Genomic DNA, 18808 nt, shown 5'->3' with positions numbered 1-18808 from the left:
TGAGGCAGGAGAATTGCCTGAACCCAGGAGGCGGAGGTTGCGGTGAGCCGAGATCGCGCCATTGCACTCCAGCCTGAGTAACATGAGTGAAACTCCGTTTCAAAAAAAAAAAAAAAAAAAAAAAAAAAAAGAAATTCTAGAAAAAAAAAAAAAAAAAAAAAAAAAAAAGAAATTCTAGAATGCAAGAATAGAAATTAAGTGTCTCTTGAACAATTTTTTTAAGAGGCGGGGTTTTAATATAACTTACAGTTTGCATAGTTTGAGTACCTTTAGGAATACTTTTTTGTGAGATCTTAAACATAAGGCTGGAAATTACCTCTGGTCTGTCTGATATAGCAGTGCCATTATAATTGCAGCTGTTGGCAAAAGAGCTCTTTGTTTCACCTGATAGTTTGGAAGAACTGATGGGATGTCTGGGTGGAGCAATACATTTAAAAAGGTGAAATGATGCTTGACAAAATGGATTGGTTGAAGCTTAGAAGCCACAAAGTTCAAAACAGATGCTTTATGAAATTCATTCTCACATCCCCACAATGCAACAAAAGGAGCCAGAATATTGGGATTTGAATCCAATAATGTCAGATGTGACTCCTTTCTGAGTGATGTGGATTCAGTGGGGGCTGCTGCTGTGTGGTAACGCAGGCAAATCTGTCGATACTGGGTAATGGTATTTTTAAAATCCTTGCTGCATATACAGTCAGTTTGATAAACAAAAGAAATTTTCTTTCTTTAATTGAAAAAAAAGTAGTAAATGAACATTGTAAACATTTCACAATAGAGAAATAAAAATTAACGAGCCAACCTGCTCCTAGAGATGGTTATTGCTAAGCAGTTGCTGTGAGTTTTCCCAGACATTTTTTGTGCCTGTGTAACCACATCCCAGGCTAAAACAGCAGGTTCTCAGATAACATTGTTTTGTTCAACATTGTTTGGTTGTAATGTTGATGAGAAAAATATCTATTCATGACCAAGGCTACTGTCTGAATGGAGTTTGCACGTATTTTCTCTGGGTACTCCAGTTTCTTCCCACATCCCACAGACATACAGGTTAGGTAAACGGGCGTGTCTGCATAGTCCCCATGTGAGTGTAAATGTGTGTGAGTGCACCCTGGGATGGGGTGGGCTCCAGCCACCTGAGACCCTAAAATGAAACACTGTGTAAATAATTACTTTGTTAAGTTGGCAAAATCTCACCAATGCTAAGCATCATAATTGCCTTTTAAGTAATTTTCCATTTCTTCTGGATTCATTAATGAGTTACATTTTAATATCTACATAATTGTTTTAAGTAATGAATGTTAAGTGCAAAAATACACCAAGTTAACAACAGTTACCCTCTAAAATAATAATTATTATCTTGTTTTCATTAATCTTTTTAAAATTATATATAGGTTATACTTATTTCAGTGTTTAATATTAGACAACTTTTAGGTCTTTAGAAGTTTGCTGATATTTTTGTGACCAGAAATATGCAGTAGGAAGTTAATTCTTGTCTATATAAATTAGCCTGGCTGGGTGTGGTAGCTCATGCCTGTAATCCCAGCACTTTGGGAGGCCGAGGCGGGTGGATCACTTGAGGTCAGGAGTTCGAAACCAGGCTGGCCAACATGGTAAAACTCCATCTCTACTGAAAAATTAGCTGGGCATGGTGGCAGGCACCTGTAATCCTAGTTACACTCGGGAGGCTGAGGCAGGAGAACTGCTTGAACCTTGAGGGTGAAGGTTTCAGTGAGCTGAGATTGTGCCATTGCACTCCAGCCTGGCAACAAGAGTGAAACCCTGTCTCCTAAATAAATAAATAAGCAAGCAAGCAAGCCTATGGCAAAATTGGTCTTGTTATTCATTTTGCTTAAAGTCCCAGTTTATAAGAACCTATTGACAACATTAAGTGATGACTTACAACACACACACACATAAATGAGATGATATTCTGCAACTTCATAAAATGGTTTCAGGGAAGATACAACAGTTGTGGTGTTTTATGTAGTGTATTACCCTTTATTTATTTTTTTTGAGACAGAGTTACACTCCGTTACCCAGGCTGGAGTGCAGTGGCACCATCATGGCTCATTGTAGCCTCTGCCTCCTGGGTTCAAGCAATTCTTATGCCTCAGCCTCCTTAGTAGCTGGAATTACAGTTGCATACCACCATGCCTGGCTAGTTTTTGTATTTTTAGTAGAGATAGGGTTTTGCTATGTTAGTTAGGGTGGTATCTAACTCCTGACCCTAGGTGATCCATCTGCCTCAGCCTCCCAAAGTGCTGGGATTACAAGTGTAAGCCACCATGCCTGGCCTACCCTTGATTTAATTCATTATGCCTCTGAACAAAAAAATAAAGTGATTGGCTTGTATGTGCAATAGCTAAGTGATGTACTTTCTTCATACCTATGCATTTTATTCAGCTAAAAAAGAAACTGCTATTAGATAATGCCTAACTGTATAAATGAGGCAAACGACATAACATTTAATTATCTTATTTGGAAATGAGCTATGCTGTGATGGAAAATTTACTTTGTGTATGCTCTGACATGTTTTCATAATTAAGCTTGAGAAACTGGCAATTTAGAATTTTCCACCAACCTTTTCATCTTGTCCAGTATCAAGTTCAAGGTCTTTGTTTGGCTGCATCATTGTTGTTTGAAAAATACAGAATGGAACAATTTCAGTTAGGTTGCCCAATTTAATGGTTTAGATTACATCCTTTTCTGAATTAAAAATGCCCTTCTCTTTAGACCTTATCTTCGATCAATACACACGCCACTGGACTGCCCTTATATAAGCATAAGTCTAGAATAGCACTACTCTTTGAAAGTGACTTTGCTCATTAAATTAAAATACCAATCTGATGCTTTGCTTTTTTTGTTTAAAAAAATAAGCTCATAGTCCCAGCTACTTGAGAGGTAGGCTGAGGCGGGAGGATTATTTGCAACCAGGAGTTCAGTACGTAGTGAGACCTATCTCTCTCTCTCTCTCAAAAAAAAAAAAAAAAAAAGAAGAAGAAATTAAAAGTTTTAAATAATGTAGAAAGTGATAGTAGATTGAGTACCTGTATTTACTTTTCCTCCTTCCCCAAACCACTCTAGAATAACAGTGAATTGTTTATACATACCTATATACCCTCTCAAGAACAAACAGAACAGGAGAAGAAAAAAAGCACAATAAAACACTTTAAAAAAAATTTTTATTGGCCATGGCTCACGCCTGTAATCCAAGCACTTTGGAGGCCAAGGTGGGTGGATCACCTGAGGTCGGGAGTTCAAGACCAGCCTGACCAACATGGTGAAACCCTGTCTTAAAAAAAAAAAAAAGAGAGAAAAAGAAAAGAAAAGAGAAAAAAAGAAAAAAAAATTATTTTATTTAATATATTTTTTATGAGACAGAGTCTTGCTCTGTCGCCCAGGCTGGAGTGCAATGGCATGATCTTGGCTCACTGGAACCTCTGCCTCCCGGGTTCAAGTGATTCTCCCTGCCTTAGCCTCCTGAATAGCTGGGATTACAGGCACCCACCATCACACCAGGCTCACTTTTGTATTTTTAGTAGAGACAGGGTTTTGAAATATTAGCCAGGCTGGTCTCAAACTCTTGACCTCAGGTAATCTGCCCACCTCAGCCTCCCAAAGTGCTGGGGTTACAGGTGTGAGCTGCTGCACCCGGCCCACAATAAAACATTTTAAGCTGAAAATCCAGTGGGTGAGTGCTAATTGATTAAGCAGATGTAGGAAGACAGAGTTCTGAGGTGGGAAGCAGATAATGTCATTGGGTCTCAGTTTACATCACAGAACCCCGGAAGGTCCCAGCATTGGTAGTACCAAGGGCTGCTCCCAGAGTAGCATGACAGTCAAGCTAGAATCAGGAGTTGCAAGTCTGTTTAAGAAGCAGTCAGATCCCCAAATCTTCCACGTCTGTGCAACTTATGCCTGCCCTCCTCCTTCTAGCAAAAAACTAGAAGTTTATTTTCTGGAGAGAGTCAAACAGTCTTTAGGCTGGGAATGCAGGCACAGTTAAAAACATGTACATACGGCTGGGCACAGTGGCTCATGCCTGTAATCCCAGCACTTTGGGAGGCCAAGGTGAGTGGATCATGAAGTGAGGTGATTGAGACCAGCCTGGCCAAACCCCGTCTCTACTAAAAATACAAAAATTAGCTGGGCATGGTGGCACATGCCTGTAATCCCAGCTACTTGGGAGGCTGAGGGAGGAGAATCACTTAAACCAGGGAGTTGGAGGTTGTAGTGAGCTGAGATCATGCCACTGCACTCCAGCCTGGCGACAGAGCGAGACTCCATCTCAAACAGAGAAAAAAAGAAAACATGTACATACTATACATGAGGGCCCCACTCTCTCCCTAGCGTCCTTCTTTCTCTCAGCTTCCAGAATTCTGACAGTCAAGCCTTAGACTTTTCAGGCAAGAGATTGGAAGATTGTTTTGAGGGGAATCTGTTCAGCCTGAGAGGAAAGAGCTAAAGGTTTGCCCAGTGAAACAGCTGTGTAGGGTCATCTGGTAAAATAAAGCCCACAGTAGATAAACCCCAGGCATTCACCCAGAGATTCCAGTCAACTTTTGGTACCCCACTGTTGAATATGAGCTGATAACTAAAGGTCATCAAACTCCTCCAGGACGATGTTTTGTTTCTTCTTTAAATGTTTTCACTGGATTTGGACTTCATTTTTTTTTTTTAAGACAGAGTCTTGCTCTTGTCCCCCAGGCTGGAGTGCAATGGGGCAATTTCAGCTCACTGCACCTCCGCCTCCCAGGTTCAAGCGATTCTCCTGCTTCAGCCTCTCAAGTAGCTGGGATTACAGGTGCCATGCCCAGCTAATTTTTGTATTTTTAGTAGAGACTGGGTTTCACCATGTTGGCCTGGCTTGTCTTGAACTCCTGACCTCGGGTGATCCACCTACCTTAACCTCCCAAAGTGCTGGGATTACAGGCATGAGCCACCATGCCCAGCCTTGGACTTAATTTTTTTTTTTTTTTTTTTTGAGACGGAGTTTCACTCTTGTTACCCAGGTTGGAGTGCAATGGCGCCATCTCGGCTCACTGCAACCTCCGCCTCCTGGGTTCAGGCAATTCTCCTGCCTCAGTCTCCTGAGTAGCTGGGATTACAGGCACGCGTCACCATGCCCAGCTAATGTTTTGTATTTTTAGTAGAGACAGGGTTTCACCATGTTGACCAGGATGGTCTCGATCTCTTGACCTCGTGATCCACCCGCCTCGGCCTCCCAAAGTGCTGGGATTACAGGCTTGAGCCACCGCGCCCGGCGGACTTAATTTTTTAAGGAGTGTTTAGATATGACTAGTCTGATCAATATTAGCTTATATATTTTTGGTAGTCCTTTATTATTATTTTCTTTTTTTTTTTTGAGACAGAGTCTTGCTCTGTTGCCTAGGCTGGAGTACAGTGGTACAATCTTGGCTCACTGCAGCCCCTGCCTCCCAGGTTTAAGCGATTCTCCTGCCTCAGCCTCCCAAGTAGCTGGGATTACAGGTACCCACCACCATGCCCAGCTAATTTTTGTATTGTTAGTAGAGACAGGTTTCACCATGTGGCCCAGGCTGGTTTTGAACTCCTGACCTCACGTTATCCTCCCACCTCAGCCTCCATAGTGCTGGGATTACAAGTGGGAGCCACTGCTCCTGGGTAGCCCTTTATTTTTATACCTAAGGACTAGTTTACTGTTTTTCTGTGTTCAGTACTTAGCTTTGGTTAGAAATTTGCCACGTTCTTCTTCATCTGTTTCTGAAGCATTAGGGTTTCACCTGTTTGGTGTAAGTTGCTTCTTAATTTTCTCCTTGTGGATATGTTTTGTGGACTCTCTGTTTTTTCTAAACTTCACTGCTCACCATCCCACAACATTATCTTCCCATAATTCTGGCAGAAAGGAGACCTGGGATACCTCCGAAGTGTAACCCGTAAATCCCAGTTCCTGTTCATACCTGACTCCCACCAAGAAAGACGTTTAAAAGGAACCACTGGCTCATTGCAGCCTCTGCCTCCCAGGTTCAAGTGATTATCTTGCCTCAGCCTCCCAAGTAGCTGGAATTACAGGTGCCCACCACCATGGAAAAAAGGAACCATGAGGAAGCAAGTATGCAGTGAGAAGAATGCTTTAGGCACTTAAGAAAGATTGTCTTTTGTCTTCTCAGAGAGATAAGAAATGATATTGCATTCAAGGTGCTATTTAGGAAAAAAAAGAAAAGAGTACTTACAAATAAAAAATAAGAGTAGGCAACTATTTAGAAAGTTGAAAGATAAAGGAAATACTCTTTAAAAAAAAGAAAAGCAAAATACAAAAATTAGACGGGTGGAATGGTCCACAGTTCCTCAGGAGGCTGAGGTGATAGTATTGCTTGAGCTCAGGAGGTTGAGGCTGCAGTGAGCGGTGATCATGCCACTGTACTCCAGCCTGGGTGACACGGTGAGAGCCTGTCTCAAAAACGAAACAAAACAAAAGCAGAAAATAAAAAGGATAAAATTAGAGGAACAGTCCAGGAAGTCCAACATTGAAAAAGAGGAGTTTCAGTAAAAGAAAGCAGAAGCATGGAGGGGAAGAAATAATGACCTAACAATACAATGAACTACCAAAGAACTTAAGGAGATTAGTTTTTAGTTTGAAAGGACTGAATGTCAGCCTGAAGGATGAAAATAGACACATGTAAGTCACAAACCAAACTGAGGTCATAGAGAAGATCCTGAAAACTTCTGGAAAAACAACAACAATAAACAACGGATAAAGAATCAGTATGATTAGCTGTGTGTGGTGGCGTGCACCTGTAGTCCCAGCTACTTGTGAGGCTGGGGCGGGAGGATCTCTTGAGCTCAGGAATTCAAGGTGGCAGTGGGCTATGATCATGCCACCATACTCCAGCCTGGGTGACAAGGCGTAGACCCTGTCTCAAAAAAAAAAAAAAAAAAAAAAAGGCATCAATATGCTTGAACCTTTAACAGCAGCACTAAACTAGAAGACAACCAAATATTTCTTTAAAATCCTGAAGAAAGGCTGGCACAGTGGCTCACTCTTGTAATCCAAGCACTTTGGGAGGCTGAGGCAGTCAGATCGTGAGGTCAGGAGTTTGAGTCCAGCCTTCTCAGCATGGTAAAATCCCATCTCTACTAAAAAGGTGGAGGTTGCAGTGAGCTAAGATCGTGCCACTGTACTCCAGCCTGGGCAACAGAGGGAGACTCCATCTCAAAATAAATAAATACATAAAAATAAATTCAAAAAATTAAAATTCTGAAGAAAAATGTATTCCCAGCTTAAAATTCCACATCAACACTAGCTATAAATCAAGAGTAAGGGGAGGATAAATATCCTTATATATGCAAGGTTTCAAAAAATGTGTCTCTTGCTCTCCTTTTTAAAGCTGACAGTGGGTACATGCTACCAAAAACTAGGGAATATGTACAAAAAAGGAAGATGGGGATACAGAATGGGGTTTCTCAAGACAAAGGCAAAAGGATCTCTAGGATGAGGATGAAGGGAGTTCCCAGGATGCTGGCTTTGCAGCAGTGTAGGGACCGCCACTCCTGCTTGGAGCAGGTTGGTGGGCTCCGGAAGGTACTCTCCAAGAAGACAAAACTGACGCCCCTGTGTAACTGAGTGTGTTGAGAGAAGCCTTGGATTAAGATTTTCGAGTTGAATAGAAAGCCAAAAAAAAAAAAAAAAGACCATAAGTTGCTGTAAAGGAAAAGCAAGCATGGCTCTAGCTCATTTGTGAATGTTATTTACCTAAGGTAAATGTGAATATTGTACCAAATAAAATTATAATATAATGATGTCAGGAAGATTAGGGATAAGATGTGTGTGAGATGAGGTCAGGATTGTGAAAGAGAACTTATTACTCATCTTCCATAATGAGAAATCTGTAGATAATGCCTAAAAATGAAAAATCAAGCCATGACAGTGTGAGCATTCCCCATTGTCAGAAGAGCAGCTGAGAGACTCAAATGTGGCTGCCTTCGGGAAGTAGAGAGTGGCTGTGTCACCTGGTGGCAGGGGTGAGGGGTATCATGGGACTGCCAGTAATAATTTAAGAAAGTGAGTTACTCTTGAAATTTTGTTTTTATGCAACTTTAGTAAAAATAGAAACATATTTTTTTAAAAAGTTCTAAAATTACAATACTTGGCTGGGCATAGTGGCTCACATCTGTAATCCCAGCACTTTAGGAGGCCGAAGCTGGTGGATCACTTGACGTCAGGAGTTTGAGACCAGCATGACCAACATGGTAAAACCCCGTGTCTCCTAAAAATACAAAAATTAGCTGGATGTGGTGGCACATGCCTGTAGTCCCAGCTACTTGGGAGGCTGAGGTAGGAGAATTGCTTGAAGCCAGGAGGTGGAGGTTGCAGTGAGCCGAGATCATGCCACTGCACTCCAGCCTGGGTGACAGAGTGAGAGTGCATCTCAAAAATAAAATAAAATAAAATAAAATAGCTACACTTAATACAGTATTTTATCAATTCTAAAAGCAGTTTTTTTGTAATTTTTATATCACTGAAATTAGGATGCATCTTAAAATCTGTGTTGTCTTAGGTTTAATGAAATATGACAGGTAAAGATATTTGTATTGATTCTTATTTGTGGATGACATGAGTGTAACCTTTTTTTTTTTTTTTTTAAGATTGCAGGCCTAAGTCTACCTCTTCCTCCCAAAAAATTGATTGGTAACATGGATCGTGAATTCATAGCCGAGAGGCAGAAAGGCCTTCAGAACTATCTCAACGTGATCACCACAAATCATATATTGTCTAATTGTGAGCTGGTTAAGAAGTTTTTAGATCCAAACAACTATTCCGCAAACTACACTGGTAAGCTATGGAATCTGTGAGCTATGGTCACATGGCTAAAGAGGCCCTTGCTGTCCCTTGCTGGAGATAACATATGTGGGAAAAACTCTTTCTCAAAATGGGGATGTGTACACATTTGTTATATCGTATTACAAATTTACTAAGATTTTCTTCATTGTAGTTTACTATAGATGTATAAGAAGAAAATAATTTATTTCCAAAATGTTTGTAAAGTCTGCAAAGAAAAATATGGAGGAGAAATTGTTGTATATACTTATACTCTTGTCTTTATTGTCTTCCCTGACAGAACAGACAGTAAATAATCCACAATAGGTTGGGTGCCGTGGCTTTCGCCTGTAATCCCAGCACTTTGGGAGGCTGAGGCGGGTGGATCACCTGAAGTCAGCAGTTCAAGACCAGCCTGGCCAACATGGTGAAACCCCGTCTCTAGTAAAAATACAAAAATTAGCTGGGCGTGGTGGCACATGCCTGTAATCCCAGCTATTATAGGGCTGAGGCAGAATTGCTTGAACACGGGAGGTGGAGGTTGCAGTGAGCTGAGGTAGTGCCACCGCACACTAGCCTAGGCAACAGAATGAGACTCCATCTTTAAAAAAAAGTTTCACACTAACGCATACAGTAATTTTTATATTAATTGTGACCTCTAATCAATATCTTGCATATATAATAATCTTAATTTGATTTGTATTTGGCTGTTTTTGTATTTACAATATGTTGTGTGTTTCTGTTTTTTTCTGGGAATTTAAACACAGCAGTGATTCAGAAAGATCCTTTCTATGTCTTCCTATTTGCTTCCTGAGACCCACTCAGAGCAAAGCATAGGAGTTCTCTTCCAAATCTTTTCTGGATCAGGGCAGCCGCCAAGGGACTGTGGTGGAAAGGGCTTCTCTTCCAATACCGATTACACTCAAAGCTGGCATCAATAACCTTTGCCTGATGTCAGCAGAATGAGAAACTAAACATTTAATACATTCTGGTGTCACTTTGGAGAAAACAATAGAAACTATTGTTTCACCTGATTTGTTAAAGACAAACCATGCTTTAGAGACCAAGTGGAACTATGGATATTGTTAATTTCCTTGCTAAGAGAATACATCGGATCAGATAATTTAGTCCTTAAAACATTGTTTTTGAAGTAATTAGAGAGAGGCACTTTTATTCCTATTTGATTTTTATTTATTTATTCACACTCATTCATTTACCAAAATATTCCTGTTTCAGAGAGGTGAAACAGATGTCTACTTGGCAGGCACCAAGTTTTCTCCATAGTAGAATCACCTGGGGAGCATTAAAAAATTCTCATGCCCAGGCTGCATGCATGCCGATTAAATCAGAGTCTCTGTGGGTGGAGCTTGTAGTCTGTAAAGCTTCCCGAGTGATTCCAATATGGAGCCAAATTTCAAAACCACAGCCCTTGAGGCTTGTGATTCACAGTGTGGTTCTCTGACCAGCAGCATTGGCATCACTGGGAGCTTGTTGAAGGTGCAGAATTCAGTCCTCAACCAGGAGCTGATTTTAACAAGGTCTCCAAGTGATTTGCATGCATATTAAAGCATAAGCCTAGCTCTAGAATGTACCTACCATTTTCTAACCGAAGTGCTGTGCAGGGCTAAGGAAAATGCCTTTCTAGAGTGTAACCAAGAGAAGGAAAGTTTATTTCAGACTCACACTTACTGTAAGTTACCAAATGGAGCATTGAGTTGTTACAAGGATTCCATTCTTCCCTCCACTTGTTTTGTTGTTCACATAAGAGAAAAGATAGCACAGATAGGACTGGGGCTCTAGGGACAGCTTGAACTCTGTCAAAGTAGCATCTTTTGTGGCTTTCATTTCTCAGTGTTTCACCTTGTTCCCCAAATTGTCAGACAGCAGGCCATCTGGATTGACTTGTCAAATCAGCCCTAACCCAGGCCCACTCAGTGGTTTATCTCCTGCAAGTGGTTCGTTCCCTGCAAGTGGCTGCTGATGTTCTCCTAGGGGCTAGCATCAAGGTGTAGTGCACGTGTAATGATGCCATTTGTTCAACAGATGTGATGTGTGCTGGGCAGTAGGGATGCAGCACAAACACATGTGCTCTTGCTCTCAGGGAGCTGGCACCAGAAGTACATTGAGTCTCATGGGGTCAGAGCTAAAAGGGATCTTAGAGCAGATATATCATGTATAAGATCCCTCCCTTTTCATAAATGAGTTCAACTAAGGCCCCCAGAGAGGGAGGGCCTTACCCAGGATTGCACATTTGTGGGACTTTAGTCTGGTCTGAATGTTTAAGTTAAATGCTGTGTGGCTTCTGGAAGATTGTCTATTCTGACAGTTGTCGGTTCTCTGCTTTTTCTGTACCTCCCCCACATGCTGTTATTGTCTTTGATCTCTACTCCCTGAACCCCACCCCCCGGCCTCCATCATGATAGAGGGTCAGAAGTCCCAAGCAGATGTGGCAGGAGTATAAAAAGACCACCAGAAACTCCTGCCAGAACCCGCAGTGGCCGCTATTCAGAAGGCACGATCCCATAAACAATAGGTGATGGATACTGTTTTCAGAGTGATGGTGATTTATTTTCCCCTTTGAATGAAATGTCAGAATTTGTCTAGCCTCGAGGCTGACACACCAGCCACTTCAGGAAAGGGAAGCACAGGCCTCCACCTCCATGCCAGCTTGACAGGACCATTCCCGAGATTCACAGCATGGCCCACAGTTCTCTGAGCACACCCTGCACACCCCCCACCTTGTGGCACTTCTCTAAGCAGGGCCACTTTTCCCCAGTTTGTTTTTTGAGCAAAGGCCTCACTCTTGTCCAGGCTGGAGTGCAGTGGCACAATCTCAGCTCTGCACAGCCATGACCTTCTGGATTCAAGTGATTCTAGCACCCTAGCCTCCGGAGTAGCTGGGATTACAGGTGCACACCCAGCTGATTTTTTAATTGTTTGTAGAAAGGCAGTTTCACTGTGTTGCCTTGGCTGGTCTCGAACTCTTGTGCTCAAATGATCTGCACGCCTTGGCCTCCCAGTGTTGGGATTACAGGCGTGAGCCACTTCACCTGGCCCCTGTTCCATTTTAATGTGGGTAATGTCCCCACGTCTTCTCATTTTCCACATGGTCTTCAGTCACCATCCAGCTTCATTTCAGCAGGATTTGAGTTCTGTGTTCAAGTGGTGGCCAGAATAAGCAGAGCACTTTTCCTGTTCCTTGCTGTGACAGAGGGTGAGGGTGCCTTGTTGGAGGGGGACTGTGTTGGCATTCTGCTCCTAGGGGATGGCTAACCAGGAGCTCTCAGGACATTGGCAGCTTCCTTCTCTCTTTCCTGAGTGCCCAGCCTGGGACTGCTGGGCCTTTCTTTCTTTTCCAGGTTTTTCCCAGAAGAGCCATTCCTCAGAAAGGATATGTAGGTCCTTGGTCTTCTGTGAGGGAGTTGTGAGAGGTGTTCATTGGAATTAAAAAGTCTAATTGAGGGCCAGCTGTTGTGCAGGGAGAACAGGTATCTCTTGGTCATGAGGAGTTTGTGTTGAGAATCTTTCTCACACACACATATGCCCCTTACAGTATTCATCTTTTTAACAAGGTACTTCTATCATTTAAAAGCCTCACTGCACTGTAGCCATCTTCCTGCCTCAATCCTCATACCCTCTTGAAGTAAGGGGGTTTTAATTTCCAGGCAAAAGTCCATTGGACCAGAAATCAAGAGGCCTGTATCCTTGTCCTAGCTTCGTCATTAGCAGTGCTTCTTCTCTGAGGGCCCACATCCTGACCTGTAAAACAAGAGGCTGGGGAGGGGGAATGGACCAGGGAGTGCTGAAGTTCCCTTTGAGGCCTAAAGCCCCAGGAATCCCTTGAATAGGTAGGATAATAGTGGACTCGAGGATATAAAGAGGGAGGGAGACGGGAAAGAGGACTATGTTTAGAACGACAGTAGGATATTTGGTGAGGTTGCAGGCCTCTCTGCAGTGCAACCTGCTGTAGTGGACTAGGGGTCTGGACCCCAGCTCCAGTCCTAGAGGAGTCAGTGTTTGTTCCCTGCAGTCACTCCATGGGGCTGGGATTGAGGAATTCAATGACTGCTCGCAGTGGGGGCGCCTGGAACAACTGAGCTCTGTGGGAAGCGCAGGTTGGGCTTGAAGGCTGTGCTCTCCATTTCCTGTCTCCAGCCTGCTTATCAGCACTTTCTGAGCATGCAGTTTTTCCACATGTGGCAGTCAGTTCCTGTGTCAGAACTAGAGGGCAGATGCCTTCCTTCTCATGGATTTCATGTTCTAATGGGAGAGAGGTTCCACATCTGCTGAACGTCTATTGAACCCTTGGTTGCTGCTTCATCAAATACTTATTGAGCATCTACTCTGTGCCAGGTGCTATTTATACAGCAAGGAGGAAAGAATAATTCCCCTACTTCCTACTCCAGGCAGTTACGCAGGGAGATTGGCAGGTGATGGCTGTGGCAGAGTAAATGCTAGGCAGCACCTTGGGGAAGGGGGCGGAGGCATGGATGATCCACACCTAAAGATGAAGGAAGGCTTTCCAGAAGAGGTCAGTCCTACTCAGAGACCTTAGGGGTGAGTAGACGTTAGCCAGGCTGAGAGGCAGTGGCCAATGCTCTGGGCAGAGCAGCTTGAGAAGATATATCCTGGCATCACCCAGATATACAGCCAGAGCATACAGTCTCTGTGGAAGAGAAGAGCACTAAAATAGGACATTCAGAGGATAATGCCGTAAGAGAGGGGCACATATAGCACTGGGAGTGTACAGAGGAGAGAAGGAGGGAGGGAGAAAGTCCTAGCTAAGGGAGCAAAACATCTGGGCTGAGTCTGGGCCAGAAGAAAAACGCTGAGGAAGTGGGACAGGCCAGTCTTTAGGGGCCATAGTAAGCAAATCTCAGAGTACAGAGAGACCCCACATACTGTGGGAGATAAAGCCACAAAGGTAGGTTAAAGCCAGAGGTTGCTTGAACCCTAGATATATATAAGCTGGGTCTTGATTTGGCGGGGAAGTGGGGAACTAGTAAAGGCTTCTAAGCAGAGGAGTAGATGTTTAGGATTGAAATGTATTGTCCGAGTCTGGGGAATGAGGGGATTAATATTAGGCACATGATAGTCATGCAGTTTATTTGACAGTAAATCACAATTCAGTGGGAAGAAATTGTCCTTTCTCCAATTCCCTGACTCCTAAGTGAAAAAGCTATTTCCCAGTCCTCAGTTTATCAGTAAGAAATCCAGTATGTTCCATTTATTCACAGCTATTTCCTCCATTCCTAAAACAAGGTATGGCACGTAGTAGCATACAGTAAATATTGCTGAATAATGATTTTGTGGAGAGTTATATGTCACTGTCAGTCTTTTAGAATGACATTGTACACATTAGAGAATTATTTTTCATGTTCCTTCGTAAAGTTGATGTGAATGATTTTCACTATATTTCCTTTTAAGTTTCTTTATGTTCAAGTTACTTTGGAAATACTAAAACCACTTTATATTATCATGAATTATAAACGAGGTACAAGGTTCCCAGTGTTGATAATGGAAGTCTGTGTGTTTCTGCTGCACGCAGCTCTTCCAGATGGTTTGTCACACGCTGGGGTAGTTAGAACAAATGTGAATGGAGCCAGTTTTGTATTTGGTCATCACATGTTTTCTTCTGAGTAGATGCCATTGACACTTTACATATTGAGTCAGTAAACAAATAGCTAGTAAATTGTTTTCTTCCCTGAATCTCTTAACTCAAAATGTACTATAAAATATATCCAAATAATGATGTTTGCCAAGCTCTTGATATGTGAATTGCAAACAAGGTCATTTTGACATATGGAGAGCATTTCTGCTGAATCCCTCATGCCTCACCAGTCTGCCTGGAATGTAATTAATGCTAGGCAGAAGTGAAATTCCACAGTGCATTTGGAGGATTGCTGTTTGCTTTCAAGGATCTGGAGTGGCTTCATTTACTCACTTCAGTGAGGGGAAATGGCAAATTATAGATGTTGCTTTTTACAGGAAATGTAAAAGCACAGCTATTTTGATAATTTTTTAATGCAGTGAACTTTAAAGAACTTCCTTTTCTCATTGTCTTCTTAAAAGGGGGAAACATTTTCATGATAAATGAACACAAAAAGAAAGTCACCGAGTGCCTGTTTTTCCCAAGTAAACATGCACTCCGTGACTTTCCACAATAGAACCATGTTGTTGCTGTACACTGGCTTTTATTTCTAGTATATATTTAAGGGTAATCACTTTTTTGTTGATGAAAGCTATAATTCCAGATGGGATAAAGAGTACTTGGAGCAACATTAAATGCTGTCCCAAGCTGACCTTAGAACATGTTTTGAGTTTTGGGCTTAGGTTGTGGTCTGGTACATACATTGAATTCTTGGCTTAAACCAGCTAGATTACATATTTTAGATTTTCCAGTTTTGAAATATATACATTTTCAACATTATTAATAACTTTTAAAATGAACTTTACATTTTGGAGTAATTTTAGATCTTTTTTTTTTTTTTTTTTTTTNTCCAAGCACTTTGGAGGCCAAGGTGGGTGGATCACCTGAGGTCGGGAGTTCAAGACCAGCCTGACCAACATGGTGAAACCCTGTCTTAAAAAAAAAAAAAAGAGAGAAAAAGAAAAGAAAAGAGAAAAAAAGAAAAAAAAATTATTTTATTTAATATATTTTTTATGAGACAGAGTCTTGCTCTGTCGCCCAGGCTGGAGTGCAATGGCATGATCTTGGCTCACTGGAACCTCTGCCTCCCGGGTTCAAGTGATTCTCCCTGCCTTAGCCTCCTGAATAGCTGGGATTACAGGCACCCACCATCACACCAGGCTCACTTTTGTATTTTTAGTAGAGACAGGGTTTTGAAATATTAGCCAGGCTGGTCTCAAACTCTTGACCTCAGGTAATCTGCCCACCTCAGCCTCCCAAAGTGCTGGGGTTACAGGTGTGAGCTGCTGCACCCGGCCCACAATAAAACATTTTAAGCTGAAAATCCAGTGGGTGAGTGCTAATTGATTAAGCAGATGTAGGAAGACAGAGTTCTGAGGTGGGAAGCAGATAATGTCATTGGGTCTCAGTTTACATCACAGAACCCCGGAAGGTCCCAGCATTGGTAGTACCAAGGGCTGCTCCCAGAGTAGCATGACAGTCAAGCTAGAATCAGGAGTTGCAAGTCTGTTTAAGAAGCAGTCAGATCCCCAAATCTTCCACGTCTGTGCAACTTATGCCTGCCCTCCTCCTTCTAGCAAAAAACTAGAAGTTTATTTTCTGGAGAGAGTCAAACAGTCTTTAGGCTGGGAATGCAGGCACAGTTAAAAACATGTACATACGGCTGGGCACAGTGGCTCATGCCTGTAATCCCAGCACTTTGGGAGGCCAAGGTGAGTGGATCATGAAGTGAGGTGATTGAGACCAGCCTGGCCAAACCCCGTCTCTACTAAAAATACAAAAATTAGCTGGGCATGGTGGCACATGCCTGTAATCCCAGCTACTTGGGAGGCTGAGGGAGGAGAATCACTTAAACCAGGGAGTTGGAGGTTGTAGTGAGCTGAGATCATGCCACTGCACTCCAGCCTGGCGACAGAGCGAGACTCCATCTCAAACAGAGAAAAAAAGAAAACATGTACATACTATACATGAGGGCCCCACTCTCTCCCTAGCGTCCTTCTTTCTCTCAGCTTCCAGAATTCTGACAGTCAAGCCTTAGACTTTTCAGGCAAGAGATTGGAAGATTGTTTTGAGGGGAATCTGTTCAGCCTGAGAGGAAAGAGCTAAAGGTTTGCCCAGTGAAACAGCTGTGTAGGGTCATCTGGTAAAATAAAGCCCACAGTAGATAAACCCCAGGCATTCACCCAGAGATTCCAGTCAACTTTTGGTACCCCACTGTTGAATATGAGCTGATAACTAAAGGTCATCAAACTCCTCCAGGACGATGTTTTGTTTCTTCTTTAAATGTTTTCACTGGATTTGGACTTCATTTTTTTTTTTTAAGACAGAGTCTTGCTCTTGTCCCCCAGGCTGGAGTGCAATGGGGCAATTTCAGCTCACTGCACCTCCGCCTCCCAGGTTCAAGCGATTCTCCTGCTTCAGCCTCTCAAGTAGCTGGGATTACAGGTGCCATGCCCAGCTAATTTTTGTATTTTTAGTAGAGACTGGGTTTCACCATGTTGGCCTGGCTTGTCTTGAACTCCTGACCTCGGGTGATCCACCTACCTTAACCTCCCAAAGTGCTGGGATTACAGGCATGAGCCACCATGCCCAGCCTTGGACTTAATTTTTTTTTTTTTTTTTTTTGAGACGGAGTTTCACTCTTGTTACCCAGGTTGGAGTGCAATGGCGCCATCTCGGCTCACTGCAACCTCCGCCTCCTGGGTTCAGGCAATTCTCCTGCCTCAGTCTCCTGAGTAGCTGGGATTACAGGCACGCGTCACCATGCCCAGCTAATGTTTTGTATTTTTAGTAGAGACAGGGTTTCACCATGTTGACCAGGATGGTCTCGATCTCTTGACCTCGTGATCCACCCGCCTCGGCCTCCCAAAGTGCTGGGATTACAGGCTTGAGCCACCGCGCCCAGCCAACTTTTAATACTTAATGAACCTTGGTTAAAGCCCCTTCAAAAGATTTGGATGGTAATAACTTTCAGAACCACCATTCCTTCTTCATCTATCTTTTTCACTAAATCTAAACTGAAGTGTTATTTTTCCTTCTATTTCCATGAATAATTTCTTTATTTACCCTTTCTTTTTAAGTTACATTTTTAAGTTAATGTTACATTAACTATGGGCTTTATTCGGATTTTACCACCTTTTCTGCTAATGTACTTTTTCTGTTCCATGGTTCAGTCTAGAATCCCACATTGCATTTAGTTTGTGTTTTTTTTTTTCTTTTTATTTTTTTGGTAATGAAGATTTTTAAAAAGGTCATAGACTATAAGGATTTCATTTACAAGAATAGCATCTTCAGCATTGCTGAAGAATAGCATCTTGGCCCTTTGCTGATATGTCTGACTAATGAGTTTCTAAAATGTCTTTGCAGAGATTGCCTTACAACAGGTTTCCATGTTCTTCCGATCAGAACCAAAGTGGGAGGTGGTGGAACCTTTGAAAGACATAGGTGAGACACTGGCATGCTTATTCTCTTAAAAAGACAGATCACAGAACTGAATCCTTAGTCATGCTTTCTGGTTCATATCCCAAGAACATGCTTAAATGCAGGTGACTTCTTTTTCTTTTTGCTTTGTGACTGCTTGAGAATACAGTTCTTAACTTTTAATACTTAATGAACCTTGGTTAAAGCCCCATCAAAGGATTTGGATGGTAATAACTTTCAGAACCACCATTCCTTCTTCATCTATCTTTTTCACTAAATCTAAACTGAAGTGCTATTTTCCTGCTACTTCTGGGAACAATTTCTTTATTTATATTTAGTCTTTCTTTTTAATTACACCCTTTACTGTGTCAATGTTATCAAATGGTTCTTTTGCTTGTGCCTATGTAGCTGCAAATAATATTGCCAAACTTAATTTTTCTTGATTATTTAGTCACTGAAACATATCAATTGTTGCAAAAATTATGCAGCTCTAAGCATGTTTTTGCTTTTATGGCAGGTTGGAGAATAAGGAAGAAATATTTCTTGATGAAGATTAAAAATCAGCCAAAGGAACGGCTAGTGTTAAGCTGGGTAAGCTAGCTTTTTGCTTCGGTGTCATTTCAGTGACTTTAGATGGTTAGTGAAAGGAGATTTGACAAGAGAATTACAAAATTGTACTGTGCTCTTAAGCGATTATGTAAAGGCTTCCTTGGTCCATTTAAAAGAATAGTCATTTTAAGTCATTTTCCTGCGTATTTGGTTATGTAAATGCAATTATATTTGGTCAACTAGTAAACATTTGGAAAGAAATAGGAACAGATTAGCCGGGCGCGGTGGCTCAAGCCTGTAATCCCAGCACTTTGGGAGGCCGAGGCGGGTGGATCACGAGGTCAAGAGATCGAGACCATCCTGGTCAACATGGTGAAACCCCGTCTCTACTA

At 42.1% G+C, this 18808-nt stretch overlaps 1 protein-coding gene across 15 annotated transcripts in view; it reads left to right on the top strand.

Annotated features, from left to right (window-relative positions):
• PXK (PX domain containing serine/threonine kinase like) overlaps positions 1 to 18808 on the top strand; it is a 100554-nt gene that overhangs the window by 45507 nt on the left and 36239 nt on the right. For 13 of the 15 annotated variants that reach the window (XM_017527430.2, XM_017527429.2, XM_037738080.1 and 10 more), the window contains exons 4-6: positions 8626 to 8812; positions 17814 to 17891; positions 18385 to 18458. In XM_017527430.2, the coding sequence (XP_017382919.1) occupies positions 8626 to 8812; positions 17814 to 17891; positions 18385 to 18458 (339 nt within the window). The remainder of the gene's footprint in view (positions 1 to 8625; positions 8813 to 17813; positions 17892 to 18384; positions 18459 to 18808) is intronic. The other 2 variants (XM_037738088.1, XM_037738087.1) reach the window with 1 other exon arrangement.

Source organism: Cebus imitator, unplaced genomic scaffold (genome assembly GCF_001604975.1).
Source record: "Cebus imitator isolate Cc_AM_T3 unplaced genomic scaffold, Cebus_imitator-1.0 Scaffold48, whole genome shotgun sequence".
Classification (NCBI taxonomy): Eukaryota; Metazoa; Chordata; class Mammalia; order Primates; family Cebidae; genus Cebus; species Cebus imitator.
Note: the sequence above shows the minus strand (reverse complement) of the source record. Positions and strands in the feature narration are given on the sequence as shown.